This window comes from Eucalyptus grandis, chromosome 11, assembly GCF_016545825.1.
Source record: "Eucalyptus grandis isolate ANBG69807.140 chromosome 11, ASM1654582v1, whole genome shotgun sequence".
Classification (NCBI taxonomy): domain Eukaryota; kingdom Viridiplantae; phylum Streptophyta; class Magnoliopsida; order Myrtales; family Myrtaceae; genus Eucalyptus; species Eucalyptus grandis.
The window spans coordinates 18,047,012-18,068,354 of record NC_052622.1 but is presented as its reverse complement, the minus strand read 5'-3'; the positions used below and the strand labels follow the sequence as shown (position 1 = coordinate 18,068,354).

The 21,343-nt window shown below is 40.1% G+C and overlaps 3 protein-coding genes across 5 annotated transcripts; 1 reads left to right on the top strand and 2 right to left on the bottom strand.

Moving 5' to 3' along the window:
* Window positions 1–115: 115 nt before the first annotated feature.
* LOC104425181 (chlorophyll a-b binding protein 8, chloroplastic) lies at window positions 116–1,830 on the bottom strand. Its single transcript, XM_010037795.3, has 3 exons — window positions 1,601–1,830; window positions 1,261–1,322; window positions 116–981 (listed from the first exon to the last, which is right to left on the bottom strand). Exons 1-3 carry the CDS (start codon window positions 1,736–1,738, stop codon window positions 366–368), a joined length of 816 nt encoding a protein of 271 aa, XP_010036097.1. The 5' UTR covers window positions 1,739–1,830; the 3' UTR covers window positions 116–365.
* Window positions 1,831–3,295: 1,465 nt separating this feature from the next.
* LOC104425180 (homeobox-DDT domain protein RLT3) lies at window positions 3,296–13,063 on the top strand. 3 transcript variants are annotated; one of them, XM_010037793.3, is made up of 18 exons: window positions 3,296–3,543; window positions 3,785–3,900; window positions 4,101–4,442; window positions 5,123–5,178; window positions 5,255–5,491; window positions 5,622–5,684; window positions 5,762–5,978; window positions 6,072–6,169; window positions 6,683–6,769; window positions 6,893–7,024; window positions 8,185–8,325; window positions 8,886–9,008; window positions 9,101–9,553; window positions 10,136–10,555; window positions 10,675–11,292; window positions 12,000–12,104; window positions 12,227–12,448; window positions 12,553–13,063. In XM_010037793.3, the coding sequence occupies exons 2-17, from the start codon at window positions 3,843–3,845 to the stop codon at window positions 12,431–12,433; spliced, it is 3,357 nt and encodes a 1,118-aa protein (XP_010036095.1). In that variant the 5' UTR covers window positions 3,296–3,543; window positions 3,785–3,842; the 3' UTR covers window positions 12,434–12,448; window positions 12,553–13,063. The 3 variants fall into 3 exon arrangements, with proteins under 3 accessions (XP_010036095.1, XP_010036096.1, XP_010036094.1); XM_010037794.3 differs by having other exon boundaries at window positions 3,296–3,548; window positions 10,145–10,555; XM_010037792.3 differs by having other exon boundaries at window positions 3,296–3,548.
* Window positions 13,064–14,089: 1,026 nt separating this feature from the next.
* Window positions 14,090–20,559, bottom strand: LOC104425179 (2-dehydro-3-deoxyphosphooctonate aldolase 1). Its single transcript, XM_010037789.3, has 15 exons — window positions 20,281–20,559; window positions 19,994–20,062; window positions 19,793–19,890; window positions 19,442–19,538; window positions 19,115–19,180; window positions 18,370–18,429; window positions 18,197–18,271; window positions 17,905–17,989; window positions 17,403–17,461; window positions 17,035–17,079; window positions 16,191–16,289; window positions 15,680–15,727; window positions 15,484–15,531; window positions 14,618–14,698; window positions 14,090–14,484 (listed from the first exon to the last, which is right to left on the bottom strand). The coding sequence occupies exons 2-14, from the start codon at window positions 20,027–20,029 to the stop codon at window positions 14,642–14,644; spliced, it is 873 nt and encodes a 290-aa protein (XP_010036091.2). The 5' UTR covers window positions 20,030–20,062; window positions 20,281–20,559; the 3' UTR covers window positions 14,090–14,484; window positions 14,618–14,641.
* Between the last annotated feature and the right edge of the window lie 784 nt (window positions 20,560–21,343).

Sequence of the window (21,343 nt, the reverse complement as noted above, 5' to 3'; positions counted from 1 at the left end):
TTTTCCAAATCATTATCATTTGCTTGGTTAAAATAAAAACATTTGAGTCATCAGAACCATTGCCATTCATGCACTATGTTCTAGTCACTATGAACAACCCATGACCCGTGCCATCTCGAACAATAAACAATCTTCCTACATATGTGATTCTGTAGGTTCAGGGAAAACCAAGTTTAGCTCGATCTGATCTCATTCTCCTCTCGAATGCAAGAGCAACTGTCAAGGCACTGCTATTTAGAAGTGCAGTTTTCAGTTTTTTACACGTCAAGGTTCCACATTGATCCCTCATTCAAACCTCTTTTCACATGAAACTACGATATCACAAGGGGGGGCGGTGGTGACACAGAAGGGAAGTACTTAAAACCCTAATGGAACTTGAGGTTGGTTAGAATGTTGTTGTTGACTGGGTCAGCCAGGTGATCCAAGAGGTTTTGGTAAGGCCCAACACCAGTCACGAGGGCTTGGATGAAGTAGCCCACGATGGCCAACATCGCCAACCTCCCATTCTTCACCTCCTTCAGCTTCAAGTCCTTCATTGACTTCTCATCTTTGCCAAACCCTAGAGGGTTGAAGAAGGGGCCACCGGGGTATGCTGGGTCTCCCGAGCCGGCCAAGCCCTTCTCGAGCCCTAGGAAGTACTGTTTGCCCATTGAGCCCGGCTTGGCCCAGTCTTGGAACCTCCTGTGCTCGGCGAAGCCCATGAGGGCCATCTCCAACACGAAGAGCGTGTAGTTGTCGGCCCAATAGTTGTATGTCCCGGCTGGTGGGATTACGCCAGTCCTGAACCATGGGAGAGCAGTTTCCGGTGGGATCAACCCAGCCTTCCCTAGAATCTCTGGTGCAATCGATCCAACGGCGCCCAACATAGCGAATCGCCCATTGATTATCTCTCCGTAGGCTAGCCACCTGGGCTCGATGAACCCTCCGGTGCCCTCGGGGTCTGAAAGACCCAACGGGTCGAAGCCGAAGTCACCAGGGAGGCTGCATCATTTAAGAGAAATATAGTGAGCGAGAAATTGGGCCAAAACCATGTTTACACATTCGATTGTGCACGTCCCGTGAAAAAGGAGGCTTGTCAGGGTAATTTTGATGGTTTATGAGAAATTTCTCTATCGGTGCTCTTAATAGAAGACCAAACAATTTTCATCTCCAAGTATAATCCCCCCAATTGGCTGAACCTCTAAAAACAATTGCGTCTAGATTCGGTTAAAACTAAGAAAAATGTATGTAAAAGCAAGTATATATGGAGCTTGGAATTACCTTCCGTCCAAGTATGTAAGGCTTTGCTTGGATGCAAACCACAATTGTCTGTCTGATCCTTGCTGAAAATAACACGAATTAAACACATCATCAACTAAATTAGGAGTTTCACGATTCCAATTGAGTAAATGGAATACTGTTCGTTGGCCTCGAGTAAGTAGTTCATCACATCACACAAGTAATGTGTAAACTTGTCTGTAAAACTCAAGTTTTAGAGAAAAATCAATTTTACGCGAGCAATTTTGTGAATCAAAACTAGTGACCACAAATGTCATAAGGTCAACATGGCACCCTTCCAATCAGATTGATTGTGCTCATAGAAAAAGAAAGCGACATAGACCTTGACGGGTGGAGTCGAAGCGGCTCTAACGACGAACGAGGCCTTCCTTGAGGGAGCGGCGGGCCTCGCCCCTAGCAGGTGCCTCGCCGACTCAACGGAGGAGGTGAGCGACGAGGATACAAGAGCTTGTGCCGCCATTTGCTTCCTTCCCAAACTATGGAGCTCAAACAAAGAGATGGAGAATGAAGAGCTATCAAGGGAGAATGGCTAAGTTCTGCACAGGCCAACAAGAAATATACAAGAGGGCGAAGCGAGGCCACTACTTCCGAGTGGGGTCGGGGAAATTTCAGGCGAGCGGGAGGTGGCCAGTGGCTTCCTGATAAGGTTAGGATCTGGCCGTCCAACGAGGACCATCCACGTGATGCCACGGCTCAGATAAGAAGATCAATTGCTGATTTGTGGGGGGTCGTTCCCAAATCCCAGGTGGCAGTTCCTGGACCAAGGACAATTCAGTTTGTCCCACGTGGCATTTGATGTTTTTTAGTAATTTTATGACCTCTCAAATTCTCTTTTATAGCGAAAGTATATAGCAAGATATAATACGAGTCAACAATGTCTCGTACATACGCTGCAGCAATGTAGAAAATAAAGGTTCATATATGAATGGAATGAATTGAATTACATTCAAATTTTATTTTATACCACGATTTCATTGACTCCCATTGTCCTCGCTATTCATCTGCATATCCTGCATATCCTTCACGCTTCACTTCACCGTTCATTTATTTTGTCAATGACATATAGAGCTCCGGAAGCTGGAAGCTTAAACAAACTCGAAAATTAAAATTTAACGAGAATAATTACCAAAAGCATTCCGAACCTATTGCAATTGTATTAATTCGATCATAAATCATTTTTTCATCAAGTTCTAACTTTTTGCATGCCAATTCAGTTCATTTGGTCAATATCAGCCGGTTAGCACTAACATGGATTATTTTTAATAAAATTTTGAATTTTTTTCCTTTTTTCCTTCATTTCCTTCCTCCGATTGGAGGAAACAATAAGAGGGAAAGGAAAAAAAGAAAGAAAATGGAAGAAAATGGAAAATGAAAATTTTGAAAAATATTAAAATATTATCGAATATAGTTAAAATTTTTATGAAAATGAAGAAAAAAATCAATTATTAAAAATTATTCACATCGAGTGTCATAGTCAAAATTGGTTGGATAAACAAAATTGACATAAATGCAAAAAAAAAAATTATAACTTAATTAACTAGAAAAGATTTAGAACTATATTGACATAATTATAATATAATCGAAGTGGCATAATTTACCGGTCTGACTGGAACTTGCAAAATGTGAGGCCCGGTTCAGCCGGCCATTTTTCAAGCTCTTGATATCTCCTGAATTTTAGAAGATTCTTTTTATTTTTTATTTCTCACCTCTGACGTCCCTAGTGCTGCAGGAGGGGTGGACCTTATTAATTTCATCGTTTTATTAACGTTGAATGGGCTGGGCTTGTCCCTGTCAAAGGCCCAAAACGAACCAAGCGGCCTGAAATCCACTGGAGCGGCCCAATCAACGAGCTCGAGGAGCCGCCGCCGAAGCCGACAGTCGCTAGCGGCTTTCCTTCGGACCCACGCACGCACGGACGCACGGCCAGGGAAAACGGCGCGCCGAAGCCGATGACGTGGCGCAGGCACATAAACCCTTTACTATAAGATATTTTCGAAAAACCCTCTCAACGAAAGGAGAAGAAATGATGAAAGGGGAAAATACAGATAGAACCTAAAACCCTACCTCTGTACTCGCACCCTTCCGCCCTCCGTCCTCCCTGCTTCGCCTTCGTCGGCTCCTCGCCGGAGCACCCGGTCGCTTCTTCGCAGCTCGACGGACTGAGGCGGGCGCCATTGGCGACCGAGCTCCCTCGGAGGCCGGGAAAATGAGTTCCCGGAGTTGACGCTCCGGCCGCCGATGGTGGCGCCGACGTGTGACGCCGAGGTGAGGTGCGTCGTCAATTCTTCCGCGCGCGAATTTCGAGCGGCGGAGCGATGGCCGCGCGGCATTGAGCGGCGCAATGCGGCTTTCGATGCGCGAGTCGCTACTTTCCGGTCGTCGTTTCGCAGTGTCGCTTCGTCGGGATTGACTTTCGTGCTTCTTCTTCGGGATGATCAGAGTTCTTTCTTTCTTGATTTTTATTTTTTTGATTCACTTCCTTTTCGCTTTTGTTTGGCGTCGCCAGATAATGGGAGGTCCGGTCGGTTTGGCTTGAGAATTGTGGAATATTCCGTTAGGGAACTATGGAACTGAAGAGGAAAACTCCGCTTCAGCTTCGGGCGCTGGAGAGATGCTACTCAGGTGCGCCGATTTTTTGTTTCCTCGCGTGTCGTCTTTGTGGCTTTTCTCATCATTTCCGGCCTGCCACGACACGCTGCCTCGAGGGGTTTATCGAATCCTCCCAGAGGGATTGTGGAATCCCCTTGCGTACGATTTTTAGTAACTTTGCTCGACGGTTGCTGCTGTCACTGCATTCATTATGGTTGTATTCTTTATTACAGAGGACCAGTATCCAACGCAAAAGGCTATGAAAGGTTATGCTGCATCGTTAGGATTGACGTTCAAGCAAGTGCAGGGATGGTTCATGGAGAAGAGGAAGCGGCATAAAAGGAACGGTGAAGCACCGTTCAGTATTTCTGCTCAAGACGGAGCACAGTCGGCTGATTCGTTGCCTTCGACATGTGGACATCTAGCTTCTACTGATGCTAATAGCAGGGAAAAGCCCATTTGTCTGCAGGATATGTTGTTCAGTCCTGATTACATTCTGAAGAAAGTGTTCCGCAAGGATGGTCCGGTTCTTGGTGTAGAATTCAATTCTCTTCCTGCAGGGGCGTTTTTGCATGGTAAAGCTGGTTTTTGGAGGGGAAAAAAAAAAACTCTGTTTGCATTATTCCGCAAGGGGTCTGTTAATTGTCGATTCCTTTTTAGGTTTTATTTATTGGATGCACTACCATCATTATTTATCTTGCTTCCTCGAGATTTCATTGTTAATAATCTTCTTGTCATGTTGTTTGTTTTTCCAACACCAATCATTTGGGAGCAGCTTTTGCTCTTGTTGTTTTGCTTGGTAGAGAGTCTGACCAATGCAAAGCTTAGTCTCTGCTTTCAGTTGTTGGGTGTTATGTTGTCAATTCCTTGGCCAACTAATTGAGCTAGACAGCGCATAATCTGTAAAACAAAATTCTTTTTGGTTTGCTTTTGTCATCTTTTCTAAACTGAATTGTGATGGTGGCAATGGTAAAGTGAAGATTGTGATTTCTCTTGTTTCTGAATAAAATGGATTAGCAGAGAATGGTGCTTTTGGCATATTGCTTTGCTCTTATATGTTATTACCTGGTGTTAGATGTGGATCCTATAGTTCTTTTGTAATGAATCTGTTGTGCTCAGTGATAAAATATTACATATTGCAGCTATTTTTTGCTATACTTTCTCTTTTGTGTTTCTAGCCTCTCATATTTTGGCCTTTAACTTACATATAGTCATTCTATACCTAAATTGGTTCATACTCTTATTTGATGTTTAGGCTCCAGAAATAAACTTTCTTGCCAACAGATTCACAGAGAACCAAAAAAGAGAAAGGTATCTCTAGTAAACTCTAGTTGGTGATCTAATACAAACTTCTGTGAGGGATTAAAGTTTGATATCCATTTTGTAGGTATCTAATGGAGAAATCATAGATGGCCAGGATGGCTTTAATAGTGGTCTAGTGAAAAGACATGGCATGGGCAAAGGCTTGATGACAGTTTGGCGAGCAACCAATCCTGATGGTGGACACTTTCCTACTGGTGTGGATATTGTTAGAGGAGCGGGTGCTCTATCAAAAGTGTCGACGTCTAAATCAAAAAAGAAGTCATGCCAAGGCAAAATAAATCGTCAACAAACGCTTGCAATGGTAAGTTATCAAATATACATACTGTATTATTGAATGTTTATATTTGGTTTATACCTTGTCTTTTTGGTCATATTATTGAGGTAGTGGACACTGTGAGGAAAAAGTAGTCTTAATTTGAGGTGTCTTTCAGATACAGAGGAAGATAAAGGAGAAGTCATCAGGAAAAAAGAAGCCTTTGATGAAGAAGAAACAGGTGAGCTGGGATATGCATTGTAATGGTGGTGAGTTCTGCAAACGTAGTACACTTCTAACGGTGCTATTTTCATCCAGAAACCATTAAATCAGGATTCAATCCCAAAGGAAACCCGCAAGGAAAAATGTGACCTTGCGTTGGTAGGGGGAATTACCCAAGAACTCCTTGATAAATTTGCACTGCTAGTGGATGATGAAGAAATGGAGATGAGAGAGTTACGAGCAGGGCCAAAACCTCTCTGCTGTTCAGATCACATTTCTTCCAACGGATCACATGGTTGTTCCCTCTGTAAAGGTCAGTTTTTTACCTTATTATCGAGTATTCCGGTTACCTCTGTCTTTGAGTCACAATGTAAATCAAAATTCCTTTCGTTTTTGGGGTTTCCAGATCTTTTAGCAAAGTTCCCTCCAATTTCTGTAAAGATGAAGCAGCCCTTCTGTATGCAGCCTTGGGATTCTTTGGAGATGGTCAAGAAACTCTTTAAGGTACATAAAAGTTGTTGATTAATGTTTTGTTCTTTCCATTTTCTGTCGATGGATTAGTTACCTATCAAGGAAATATTTTCTGGAATTTGTTAAGAACTCTCGATAAATAAGCTCAAGAACTTAATTTTGCAAAAGCTTGTCAGATAAGGATGTTATACAATCCTCAATTACTGCTTGCATCCAATAGGGCCCACACTTGTACTAAATTTTATACATTCGCTGTATGCTGGGAAGTGCACTTCGTTTTCTCCTTGTAGATATGTTATCTTTATTTGTACAAGAAAAGGTTGGCTTCTTTTAATTTGTACAAGAAAAGGTTGATTTCTCCCCAGAATTAACACTTCTCTAAATTGCATTTTTTGTTTGGTAGATTGACACTGTGCCTCATTTACATGTTACATGTGTAATTGATAAGTCGCGACATACTGAAATTCCTCAACTGGACAGTTGATTGCTCAGTTTATGGATTAAAAAAACAGGAGAAATTCATCTATATAATTTGTGTCTTTGCAGGCCATCCACTTTCTTTATACTTTTGCTGCAGTGCTTGATATAAACTCATTTACACTTGATGAGTTTGCTCAAGCATTTCATGACAAGGTAATCTTCTATTCCTACTGTTGTTGCTGCTTAGCAAAATTTCTGCAAATCTGCTTAACTTTTGCTATACATAAGTGTTGCTAACATTTGTCCTTTCTGATTTGTTTGTATATTTTGTTGAAGGACTCCTTGTTACTTGGAAAGATTCATGTGGCCCTCCTGAAGCTTCTTCTCCTTGATGTTGAAACAGAGCTTACTAAGGGGTCCTTTCATCACTTGAGCAAATCTTGCAAATTATTGGCATTACTACACTCGGTGAGTTACAGTTTCAGGAATGTCTAAGCACCACCAGGAATGTGCTTGGTTTTTATCTTTTTGCCCTGTTTCTGTCCAGAACCAACCCTTTACAGTTTAATGCTTTTCTCAATGCTTCCCTTCCCCTCAGAATGAACACAAATGAAATGACTGGGTAAGTGCATAAACCACATAGCAATAAGCGAGGCTATTAGTTAGCTTGCACTACTTTGCTTAAAAGATAAAGAAGAATCATTCTATTATGCTTAAGATAATTTAGCCATTTGAGATACTTTAATGGGCGGATGAGTATTCAATAAAATTGGGGGTAAATCGAATGTGTATGGGATGGTATTGATCTTTCCCAGCTCAAGGATGAGACTATCAAGATTCATTTCTGGTCGTATCCCCGGAACACAAATGACTATGTCAAGATTCTTGAATGAGAATATACGATTTATTAGCTAAGTGTTCTCAACAAGATCAGTGAAATGTAAGAAATATCAGTAGATACCGCTACCAAGCATCTTAACAATAGGAACCTAAGGAGGATATTTAGTAGGGATGGTGCTATAGCATAGAAGGATCATGTGGCAACTACATTTACCGGGAAAAGGCCTAGAGTCTATTCCCTCTGCTTCTAGTTTGTGCTTTTGGCTTTCTCCAACTTACAATATGGTATGAAAAATGATATGCAAATTTACCTGTGTTGGTGGAAAGGAACTGAGATGCTGCTGAGAATCATGTTGATTTTCACTTTGACCATTGTTTGTCTCACTCTGGACATTCTTTAAAAGTTTGGAGCCAACATCTATGTGAGATGTACTGCAGTTTGCCTAAGGATGTAATGTTGGAGGGCAACAATTAATGTAGAGCTTTTTGTCGAATTCTAGAAAGATGGTTGGAATCTTGAAAAATTTCCATACACAGTGTTGCCTTTGGGATTTCATCATCTTATTGACATAGGCTTGACAAATGTCATCTTTAGACATATTAACTTTCACCATGGAGATGTGAAAGTTCTATAAGACACCACTCTGATTGATTTCTCACTTTTGTTCCTTTGCCTGAAAATCACTTTGCTGGTTAATAAATTTTCTTGTTATGGTTAATTCCACTTTTTCCTCGATGGATTGTGGTGAGGAAATAGTAAATTTTGCACTTTTGGTGGCACCGTGTAGGTTGAGAATCAAGATATGATTGTCGATTTCTGGAAAAAATCTTTGAACCCATTGACATGGACGGAAATACTCCGTCAAGTATTGGTTGCAGCAGGTTTTGGATCAAAGAAAGGCACATCACACAGAGAAGCTGTTAGCGAGGTATGCTCATATTAAGCATGTCTACTTCTTTCAAATGGTTATCCCTTATCATTAGTTTACTTTCCTCAAGTTACTTTTAATCTCAAACTTTCCTCAGATTGATTTTGTGAGAGTTTAAAAATTAGGAGTGAAGTAGAGAAAGGCGAAAGTGTAGAAAAACTAGTTGGAATAACAGAAATTGAATGATGGCAAAAGTTCCTAATCTCCAAAATCGAGTGACATGGCTCATACTTGACTTCCACATTAAGGACTGGTAAATCTTTTGAATTATCCTCCAAGAAATCAGATTACAACAAAGTAGTTTTGAAAGGTAAAAAGCTGATAGGAGATGATTTGACATTACCCACAGTTAGAACTCATTTTAATAGTGCTTAGCTTATTTGAATTTCTTTCTAATTTTGTTCCTTCATTTAGCCGCTGTTGAATCTGGATGTGTGTATATGTCTATGGGGAGAAGGATGCACCTGGATATGATTAGGTTGTAGCGTTTTTTCCCCCCTTACATTGTGTCATAGATGAGAATATTGTTATATATGACACCTTTTCAATTGGTCCTCTAGGAAATGAGCCTTATGATGAAGTATGGGATGCGTCCTGGAACTTTGAAGGGAGAGTTATTTAGGCTTTTGTCAGAGCAAGGTAATAATGGCCTGAAAGTTTCTGAAATGGCAAGGGCTTCACAGGTAACTTTATATAAATGGAGTTTGCAATTTGTAAAGGCAAAAAGCCACCTTGTATATTGCACTTATATTGATGCTTTCTTTGTCAATAAAAGGTTATGGGATTGAACATCTCCAGCAATAGGGAGGAACTGGAAAACGCTATATGCTCCATGCTTTCAAGTGATATTACTTTGTTTGAAAAGATTTCATCTTCCACCTATCGTCTACGGATTAACTTTGCCTCAAAGGATGCTGAACATCTTCAGTCTGATACAGATGACTCTGGAAGTGTTGAGAATCTCGATGATGATGTGTGTAGTGGTGGTGATGATTCTGAGTGTGACTCAGTAGATCTTACTGTTAGAAAATTCAAGCGTGCCAATAGTCACAAAAGTAAAAATAGCATGGTAATGGTAGATACAGAGATTGATGAGAGCCATCCTGGAGAAGTATGGTTATTAGGACTGATGGAGGGTGAATATTCCGACTTAAGCATTGAAGAAAAGTTGAATGCTTTAGTGGCCTTGATTGATCTTGTTCGTGCTGGATCCACCATTCTTATGGAGGTATCTCATGAACCATGGTTTTTCTTCTATTCGTTTGCTTCTATGCCTCTTTTCATACCTAGGTATCTGTTAGTATTGGTAATGCTCGAGAAGATTTCTTATGTTTTGCTTAATCTTTGTTAGTCAAGATTAGAGATCATATTGAATTTAAAGTCAAATTAATTTTATACAACAAAATCATATATTTGTCAAATTAGAGCTTCTGTTTCTTGGGGCATTTTCCATTTCAGGTCAATTCCTGCATTCGTGCCCGTTGGGCACAAGAATTCTTTTAAGCCATTAGAGTCATGTGGCCTGCTAGTACTTGCCATTGCAAGTTCCATTTATAAGACCACAATACTTTTTCTTTTTTCTACTGTGAATCCTAGATAATCTGATTTATCTGTCCTTGAAGAAATGCAAATTTGTTCTTGATGTCATTAGGCAGCATCAAGTTGATGCTGGATGGGTGGATCTTGAGGAAGATCCTATTGTGGTCCAGATGCCATTTTAGGTTGCATCAAGTTGATGCTGTACTCATGGATTGTTTGATATTGTAGCATCTTTGTTGTTTGGTAGAGGTGCTTACTATTTACTTTTTAGCCTGAGCAGAATTCATCACAAGTATTGACTGAGACTGTTCCAAGCTCCTTCTATACTGGTTCTGGAGCGAAAATCAAGAGAGCATCATCAAAGCAGCAAAACTCGTTAGGGTCATCCTGGGTGCATCATGAACAGAGGCATGGACATAATTCGTCAGCAGAGATTCAACCCATCGATTCTTCAGCATTACTGTCAAAATTGCATAATAAGCAGATATCTTCTGGCAAGTCAACCGAAGCAAAAGATGTGGAAATAGCTGATTATCCACACCCAATGCAATCTGTGTATCTGGGATCAGATCGTCGGTACAATAGGTACTGGCTTTTCCTGGGTCCGTGCAATGCTCGTGATCCGGGACATAGGAGTGTTTATTTTGAATCTTCTGAAGATGGGCACTGGGAGATCATTGATACCAAAGAGGTGAGTTCAGTGCTCTTTTTTTTTTTTGTGCTAAATATAGTTTCTTGTTATTGTCTTGTAGCTTGAACTTTATGACTGAATTCTTCTTCATCAATCTGTTTTGGTTGTACATGATGCAGGCTTTCTGCTCCTTATTGTCGGTTTTAGATGATAGGGGTGCGAGGGAGGCACTTCTTATTGAATCCTTGGAAAAACGAAAGGCTTTTATCTTCCAAGCAATGTCAAGCTGTATAGTGAGTCAAGCTGATGTTAGATCAGGGATCCTATCTGATGTGACTGAGCTTGATTCTGTCAGGGAAGAAAGTTCTTCTCCTATTTCTGATGTAGACAATGGCACAAGCTTGATTACAAGTGGAGATTCTTTTCCTTCATCTGGTGCTATAACCATTGAAGTTGGAGAGAAGGGTGAAGAACTAAAGCAAAGATGGAGCCGCCTCAAAGCATTTGATTGGTGGATGTGGAATTTTTTCTACTTAGCACTGAATGCTGTAAGGCATAGAAGAAAATCTTATCATGATTCACTTAATAGATGTGAGAGATGTCATGATTTGTATTGGCGAGATGAGAAACACTGTAAGATTTGCCATACGACGTTTGAGCTGGATTTTGATTTGGAAGAAAGATATGCAATCCATGCAGCCACTTGTAGGGAAAAAGAGGAGACTGATACGTTCCCAAAGCACAGAGTTCTATCATCACAGTTGCAGTCTCTTAAAGCTGCAATTCATGCTATAGAGGTGAGTCATTATGTTGAGTATGTTTTATATTTCCACTGCAACCCATGTGTTTTTACTCTAGAGACTACCTTGAATTCTTGTTGTCTATATGGATAGATGCTTCTAGTGTATAATTGCAAAATATTTTGAATGTGATATTCCTGCTTGTTATATTGTCAACTGTTATTCGGTGTGGTTCTGGGTTGTTGAAAATCAAAAAGTGAGTTGTCGGATAGATTGTCAAGCAAAGAAAAGGTTGCCTTGATCATCACTCTGTTGCTATCTGAAGGCGCCATTATGTTCTGCCTGTGAATTATCAGAAAGACAATGGAAAGCATTAAACCAGCCTCTTTGAATGTGCTGCTTTTGCTACTTCTGCCTAGGTGTGGTCGGTGGCTTTTGCGGATTGGATTGAATAAGTTAATCATTCTGGTTGATTCTTAAGATTGATGCCTTCCAGTGGTTTGGTCTGTCCATGGTGGACAAATTGTTTGTGATTGTTACTCTATACATGAATTAAGACGGAAACACAGTATGCCTCTAGAGTGGGCAGTGCTTCTGTTTCATCATTCCTCTTCTGTTGACCAAACAAAATTAGAGGAAGGTCATTTGTAAAGCAGATTGACTCCATTGTTGAGATGTTATCTAGTTAGACCCCTTAAGAGACTTTGTTTTGCACTATTATATTCCCACATACTCAGTAAATGGGAATTTCCATGTTATTGCAGTCAGCAATGCCTGAAGATGCTCTTATTGGTGCTTGGACCAAGTCTGCCCACAGGCTTTGGGTGAAGAGACTCAGACGAACCTCCTCGTTGGCAGAGCTTTTGCAGGTTTATTTTAGTGTATCTTTTGGGAAGCTCATCTGGGTTGTTTATTAAAGTCTGTTTGCCTCATCTGTCTAAGAATGTTCAAGATCTAATTTACATGCTTCTTTATTTTTATAATCTTCCAGGTCCTTGCAGATTTTGTCAGTGCCATTAATAGGGATTGGTTGCGCCAGTGCAACAATGTGCCTTGTTACAATTTATCTGGGGAAGAAATTGTTGCTCACTTTCCTATTATTCCCCATACTACATCTGCAGTTGCTCTCTGGTTGGTCAAAATGGATATGCTAGTTGCTCCGTATTTGAAAACCTTACGGACTGATAAGAATCACTAGTTGGATGTCATAGAGGTATCATTCTCTCGATGCATTTCTTCATAAATTGGAGTTGTATTTTCAATCTTATATCGCTTCATTTGTGGTGTAAATTCTAATCAGCCTCTGCTGATTGATAGGCGAAGACATTTTTCACAAAGAGGTGAACGTTCTTGCCCTTGATCGTAGCAAGGAGCGTTGAATGTGAGGTACTCGAAGAATGAATATTTTTCACCGAGGTCCAGATGTTTGTGCCATTGTTTCTGGAAAGAGCTGAAGGTCCAAATGATTTGCGTGCGGCAGGATGTTACTAGGCCAGGAGTGGATAGGAGTGAGAAAGCAGTACAAAAAAGCACTTTTTTACATCCATTTATGTTATATGGAGGCATTCTGAGGGAACCATTTGTGATTGACTGATGTTGTAAAGCACGAGGCCGTTTAAAAGTTTGAGCTCTAGGAATACATAGTCACTACACCAGTGGCCCGCATCTTTTGGCAACACTACCTTTGCTCCTCTCTTCTGGAAAAAAAAGAACAAGAAAAATAATGTCGCGATCTTCTCCGAAGAATCCTTACTGGAGAAATGAAGTTTTGTCTGATGTAAATTATTTGACTAGGTCAATGAAATAAATTTTAAAGGGTTAAGCGGCAGACTGTCAAAGATGCACCTCGGTTGCGTTTTGGTTATTTGGTAGCCTATTCTTTGCTTCTGTTCAGATTCTTATCTTGTTTAGTTTTGTTTGGGCTAGATGTTTCTTTTCTTGTTTAATGGTATTTGGGGGTCCAATGCACTGTTTACGTTTGGCCACGGTCCCGAATCCTTCCTATGGATAAGCATGAAGCATGTCGAGATTTACATGCTGTTTGAGAATAACGGTTGGATGAATTCAGTCTTTGGAGAACCGAAATGAACGTGTCCTCAGGCGGTACCCGATTTTGAGATGTGTTGGCGAAGAGACTCCCTTTTATCAACTTCGCTACAATCTTCGAAAATTCGTTTGGTGTATCGATGGTTGTCTAACACTCTTCAAGCATATGCAGTTAGACAGAGGTTGAAAAGGGAAGAACCGAGGTATATCTTAAGGGACTTGCTACGAAGCCCAGATCCTCCAAAGGAAAAAATGTTTCAGCGTCTCGAGCGTTTGCAGGTCCTCGATCCGCAAGTTCTCCGCAGCCATTCCCCTAACCGTATTTGATCTCAGGTCCAACAACCAGCTAGGCTTGGAAAATGCCTTCTGGCATGAGGAATGCAGTTGGGAGTCTCTCCTTTTTAAGAAGGGTGTTTGGACAACCGGCCGGGTCCAACGAATTTGGTAAGAATTACTTTCAGCCGTAAGTAGACTTGGGCGACGCATTTCACACTGAACGACAGAGTTTTCACCCAAGCTCAAGAAGCAAGGCCTACATTTTCATTCATGGACCGATGGTAGTCCGCTGGGGCTCGTCCATTGTTCCGATACACTACCATCACCTAGAAAGCAGGCATTAATGCAATCATGATTACCAGTATCAATATACCAAAAGATAACCAGCTTCCCAGCTCTTCCTTGTATTATCCTAGACTCTGCCAAACACACCGAAGTCCGAACTTTCACCAAGGCCATGCTTAAGTCTCAACTGTGTTTTCCCTAGCCAGTAGCAAAGTACAGAACCTCATCTGTCGATGAAAATCACAGAGAAAACACGCACAGGTAAAGATCAGTGTCTCAACCTGGAGATTTCCTTTTCAACTTCGTCAGTCAATTTTGCACTGTGGACAAGTTCACTTGGAAAGACCATGCTACAGCAACAAAACTCTACTTACTCAAAGCAACTTTGGTTTCTCTCATCAACAAAAAAACAATTACAATCAATAAAATAATATCTAGGAATAACACGGAGATGCAAAACATTGGTGATTAACCGGGCAGAGATGATGCCAGAAGACAGTAGGAAAGAATAGCATTACGTTGCATGATATTATTTATTCCAGCCACCATTACAGGCATTCTGCCTGATCACCTGAACTTGCTTGATCACTTCGAGGTATCTAAGCCACTAAGGAAAATCTACATAGAGCCCAAGTCTATTTCCTGCATAGGATTCAAAAGAAGAAATGCTGGTTACTGAGTTGGTTTCATCTGAGAGATTCTAAATCACATCAAAAATGCTCGATCAACACCCAAGAGGAAAATTCCTACAGTTAAGACTTTGAGATCGACATACTCTCTGAGAAGCCTCAAGGTCCTCCTAGAGGTGATATGGTGTAAGATCAATTTTAAGCTGTTGCTTCCCTTTGCTTGCCCTCTTTGGAAAGAGAAAAAAAGAAAGCTCCAATCATAATTCAATACCATGTTGTCCACTCATAAGAAGATCCAAAGCAATTTAGGCAAGCTAATATTTTACTTATTCCATAAATGATTTCTGAGGACAATAACAGAACTTAGAGAACAAACAAAATCCAGTTTTCATTTACTGCAGATTAGTAATAATTTACAGCATTCAGCACAAGCAATAATATCACTAAGATCTATGGAAGTAAAAAATTGGCATTTTCAATTTCCAATGCCCTTCTTCTGGTTTTCTAGCAGCAGGAATTTCCTCTGGATCAACCAAATTTTTAGAATGGTTAGTCAAATCCTTCTAAACTTCATTTTCTCTGGATCAACACATATTCTACTCCTTCAACCCCATCACACAAAGCAGACATAAGATTTCTCATCAATTTCTACAGAAGTGAGCTTTCCAGTCTATCTCCATGGTGCCAAATGAGAAACACAAGCTTCAAGTTTCATTCACAGCATAGAACCCCTCCACATAATTAAGAATTACGAATGTAAATCATTTGGCCTTTTCTGGTTACACTCTTATACATAGGATTATGTCATAATTTCATTCTAGGATTCTGTCAATCATGCTTGGTGTATTAGTTCTGGTGTCCTCAGAAGATAATCAATTGAAAGGTAATCTCACTTAGAAAAAGTGCAGATGTCCTTGGAACATGATAGATTGAAAGGTAACAATTCAATACATGCAGATACATGCACTTGATTGTTGTATGACATCATATAAAAAAATAAGATAAAACTCACAGCTATTGCCACAAGCTCTTCCAGAAGCTCCTCAAGATGGCGTAAGGGCTGTCACCATCAAACAGCAGGAGTTTAGACTGCTCAGTTCACAACTTAGCAATATATGGTCATTAATTCCACACATCCTTCAAAAAGTGCAAAATTTTCTTTGATAAAAGGTAGATCGTCAGCAAAAAGGCGTATTTACTGAACTCACCCATTGAGTTGGACCATCTACTGGCGAATTTAAAGGATCATTGTGCACCTGAACACATCCAAAGTGATTCTCAGAAGACCAACATAATTGAATTCAGAATAAGGGATACAAGAAAGACGCCTGTAGCTATACATAGTCGAGAGCATAGTTATTTAGGATACTGTTGAGCCCATGGCTAACAAAGATAAAAGGTCTGATAAATAACAGACAAATACTTTTCTCGGGAGAACGTTCCAGATGAGGGAAAATCAACAGCTCTTTGTTTAAAATAGTGCCAGTAAATCCATACATATGCAGGAATCAAACCAGCGTCCAAAGAAAAAAAATATCCATATAAGCAAATAAATTCCAATGCTGGTCTCTAAGTAATATTGCAATCTATGAATTTATTCTACTCCCTGAAAATAAGGCTCGTCATTCCTGACTAAAAATTAGGGCATGCAACAGTCTGGAGATTTCCGACAATCTGAAGAAAATTGTAATGACCGATTGTTATTGGGACTCAGCATACCTCCATAAAAAGCCCATCCACTCCAACTGCAACTGCTGTCCTTGCAATGCATGGTATAAGTTCCCGAAGACCTCCGCTGGCAACACCTCCACCTTCCAACTACAGAAAAAACATAATTCGCTTTTCAAATATGAGCAGGCACTACAGACAGGGATTTACAATGGGTATGTAAAAGCTATACTAGCTGTAAGATCTAAAGGACAGACAACACTCTTTGGTGATATCATGCATTTACAGGAATAGAGGCAAACAAGGTACTCAATCTGACAAGTTGAACCTTAAGATCTATATCACCAGACTAAAAAACAATAAAAAAAAAATTCGTTTATCTATTTCTCCATATATAAGAGAAGTCAAATATACTTCTACAACCAAATTTAGGAGAGAAGAAACAAGCAAAAGTGGTGGGAGGATGAAAGGTAACATAGCCACCAGTTTTACTTTATTTCTGAGATATTCAAGAAAAGAAGGAAAAACCATGCTATTCCATCTTGAAGCATCCATCTCCTGTTTGCAAGTGGTTGTGCAGCTAACAATACAAAGTCATAAAAGCACGTGTTTTCATCCTGAGTGATGAAATAGATAGCATTCTCATCAAGACCGGCATAGCATGGTATGTATACTATATGACAACAATTTCACTAAATCGGCTAGTGAATAGCAACCCATCTCAATTATTTTATATACATTTCCCCTAAATGACAACAATTTCACTAAAATCGGCTAGTGAATAGCAACCCATCTCAATTATTTTATATACATTTCCCATGAGGTTCAATGAGAAAAACTTGAAGTTTAAGCCAGTAAGAATCCCCTTTTAACATTATATAAATGGAGTTGATACCTTTCTCCCAGCAGGTTGTTGGAGTGCATGTGTGACATCAGCTACCTGGGCAACATAAGGTCAAATAGTATTCCCACAAAGCAGTGAAAAACTCACAGGCACAGTGAAGAGAAAGCAATCCTCAACGGATTAATGTCTGTCGATGCATGCAGGCACATTGACATTGGCCAAGGCTATCACAAAAAACAAAATTCTTTTTGTTTGTTTCTGGAAAAAGAAATGAAGAAATGTTCATTACCATACTAGTTAAACAGAAATTTCAGTTGTAGTTTTTGTAGGAAAATCATCTTAAAATTTTATATGCATGCACCAGACAGATCAGGCAGCATGCAGCAACTCACCAATCTAAGAAACTATAGTATACTTACAACAGGACAGTTGGCCTCTCTCATCCACTCGAGATTGCGTGGATCCACAATTAAATCATCTACAGACAGATTGAAGATATGAATCAATAACCCAGGATAAGGAAAATAACTCTGAAGATTAACTGCCTCTCCTGTGATCATGACATTACTCTGAAGTATGTAAACTAGGATATAATCAGCCAACTGAAGCCTAAAAGAAAATCAGAGTCTTTCCATTGGGGATAAATGAGGTGTCATATAATCAGAACTTGATCGAAAGCTGTTCACTCATCCAACTATTGGTCAAGTACCAGTATAAAAAGGGACCAAGAGTTAATTAGGATGCACACAACTCATAAATCATATTATAAAGATCCCTGGAAGTAGAGAGCACCACCCTACCAGAAATCAGAAGCTTCAAGTTTTGACAAATAAAGTTCAATTAAAATCATCTATTGTCCTCAAAACCCTGAACGAAGTTGACAATCTTTCAATAGCATTCTACAATACTAGAATCACTTACTATAACCAAACATAGTTCCTCTTTCACAAACCATGACGTGTGGATTCCCAGCCAGTCTAACCTTTTCAGCAGAGTTTTCCATGACCTGCATATCTGCTAATATCAGCAAAGGTAGGATTGCACTCGACAAGTCAAGCAAACAATCAAGTACATATAAGCACTTCAAACCCATGCACTGGATCCCTAAACTTCCTAAAAAACAGTCGGCCTAATTAAAAAAAGAAAAAGAAAAAGAATTCAATAGAAAAATTATGGAGGATTTAAACTTTAGACATAAAGGAAGTTCACTAACAGAGGAAGCACAAAATTGGCCTTTCTTAATGTTAATAATCTTCCCTGTCCTAGCTGCTGCAACCAGGAGATCTGTCTGTCAATATGAGAAAAATAAATTGATTTCAGACTTCAGAAGCCTTTATGATTATCAAAATACGATGAATTACATATCCAACATCTGTATTGCAGAACCTGACGGCATAAAAATGCTGGAATTTGAATAATATCTGCAACTCTTCCTACTGCTTCACACTGAACAAAACAAAGGAAAAAGACAGATAATTGATACTGATGCATAGAAAATTCTCAATGAGCAACTTTTGTGCAGTATTTCACACAAACTGCAGTCCTGCCACAAGCTAATTACAGAGAGACAAGAAAAGGCAGCAACACTACTAGCAATTACCACAAGCATAAGAACAAAGAAGCTACCAAATGGAAATGCTAAAACAGAAGTACAACATGACACAATACTCCAAAAAAAGTATTTAATTAGGAACACCGAATGAAGCTGGAAATGTGCAAAATCAAAAGGAAAAGTTTCTGAAATGAACTATTCTTCTATTCTTTCACTTTAATAATAAGTAATGTTGTAGTAGTAAATTAATACATTTACTTGGAGAACCTTACAACTAAATCAAATTAGAGAAATCTTTTGTTGTGACGGGCAGCATCATTTAAGCAGTCAATAAATGTATATAGGTCACATCTTTGTGAGAATGATTCTTGATGTGATTATAGTCGTCAACAGAGCACAACCTTGCCATCAGTTGATTTTCAAAGAAAGAAAAAAAAAATGAACTAGCAGTATATGACAGCTTGAAATCTCGTAAGGATAATGGTAGAAACAGAACAAATAGCCTCAACCTGAAACAAATAAGAGGCTACACTCTTCCCATAGAGAAGTCACACCAAGATGAGAAAAGGGGAGGATTACCTGAATTGTTTCATGCACATCAGTCACAATAGGAATGTCATAAGTTGCCTTAACTTTCTCAAGGATCTGTAAGTAACCGAAAAATAAACATTAATCATGTGACATGCAGATTAAGAGAAGAACCAGAATTATCAAGCATTGTACAATTGAGGACTATACATGCATCGAATGGATAAATTTCATATTCAATTTTCTGCACAACTATGACTATCCTTGATGTTCTTTTCTTACCCCTATCCCTATTGTCGATTTCTGTTGCACTCGCGATTCGAAGATATACATTCAAGATGGAAAACAATTAAAAAAGTGGGGGAAAAAGAAAAGCACCTTGAGGCCTTCAGCCATGCCAGGACCACGGAACGATTTCGACGACGTTCGGTTGGCTTTGTCAAAGCTTGACTTGAATACAAGCGGCAAGCCAACTCTGCGAGAGTGCAATGAAAAGAAGTACCGGATCAACTCACAACAAGAATAACGTCGACCATATATCTTTACTCTGTTTGCTAAACAAAAGTACAGCGGCATCAATTTTATCAGGGAAGCAAGCTTAGTCAGGTGAAATCAAATGATGAAAGCTAATTAGAGAACAAAACAAGCGACGAGCTTCTTTCTCCAAGTCCTCGTTTCCGTCCAAGGCAATGGCTCTCGCAAAATCCAAAATGCAGAGGGAAAACGTACTTTGCAGCGACGCTCTTTATGTGCTTCGCCATGTACAAAACATGCTCCTCCGATTCAATCACATTCGGTCCAGCTAACAGAAAGAATGGATCCGCCGCCTGTTAAAGAGTTCCGGCCGTCAACTATCAATCATACCGCATCGCCTCGAGGTCGGCTAAAGAAAGAAGAAGAAGAAGAAGAAGAAGAAGACGCGGTCCGAACCTTGAGCTGGTTGAACAGGAGCGCCGACGATTCCATCTCCGTCGAATCCGGCTATAAACGGAACGGACACTGCAATCGGGAAGAACAACAAAAAGAAGACACAGAGCGATCAGCGTCGGCATTCTTAAAACTTCACCAAGCAAGGCTCGATCCCCGCGCTCCGCCAGGCGAGCGGATCGCGCGCGGGGCTCGAGATCAGGCGAATGATACGAGCCAATGCGGGTCGCGGCTCCCCCGACGGGCGCGGCGCCCGCGCGCGGAGGACCGGCGGCGGGTTCGTTTCGCACCTCTTCTTCCGGCGGATTCTCCGAGGAGTCCGGCCGAGGAAATGGCGGCCGGAGACGCGACGGTGGAACGGCGAGAGATAGAGAGAGATCAGGGAGATGAGCTTCAGGGACTCGGATGCGACGGGAGGATGGAGATTCTGGGCGTCCACACCTGCGGCTTTGGGCAAGTTGCAGAGAGCTTTTTGACGAGCGTCGGTGTTACTCCCTGTTTGCCAGCCAGTAGTGAGCTTGCTGCTGCGAAGATCTGACGCCGTCGCTTTTCTCTCCATCCATCGATTGGTTCGGAAGGGAAAATACCCACACACACACAGATATATATATTATCTCTTATATTAAATTCCGTTTATTTTGGGAAAAATAAATAATTTTAAAAATATTTTTCAAAAAATGATAAATTTCTCTTGAAATAATTAACCAATGAAATGTAATTTCATTTATTAATATATCTCAAATTTGAATCCGACAAATAAAAAATTGACCCGAGATTAATTATTATTTGTGGAGTTTTGAATATTTAGAATTTGATATTTTATGGAAGTCCAAGATCGATCAAAGTGAACTTCATTTGGCGAATTAGAGCCGGCGATGAAAGAGAATATAAAAGGATATAACAGATGACAGAGTTCCTAATTGTTATCGCCAATAAGATTAAAAGAAGACTAGGACCTTGGACTTTCCTTTACAAGTTGTTGTCGGTAAATAAATAAAAGACAGAAACGACAACCCCCATTGTTGACTTTGTCGATGGAGTACACCTAGGATTGCATGGGTTTCTTTCCACTTTAGAGTTGATCAACTCTTGGCTTAATATATATTAAATTGTGGGCACGTTGGGCATGAGTAGTTGATAAGGCAGAGCGTAATTTTTGTACCGTGCATATCCAGAGGTCTTCTCGAAGCGCCGCGTGTGCGAGTGCTTGCTGGGTGAAGACGTGTAGAGGAATTTGTGAATTACGTTAGTGCTCAAACTATAAAATCTTATATCAAGATTTGTGTATAATTCTTTTATTAGATTGAAAGATTATTTCGCAAGGAATTGCGGAACAAAGCATCATGTGAGTTA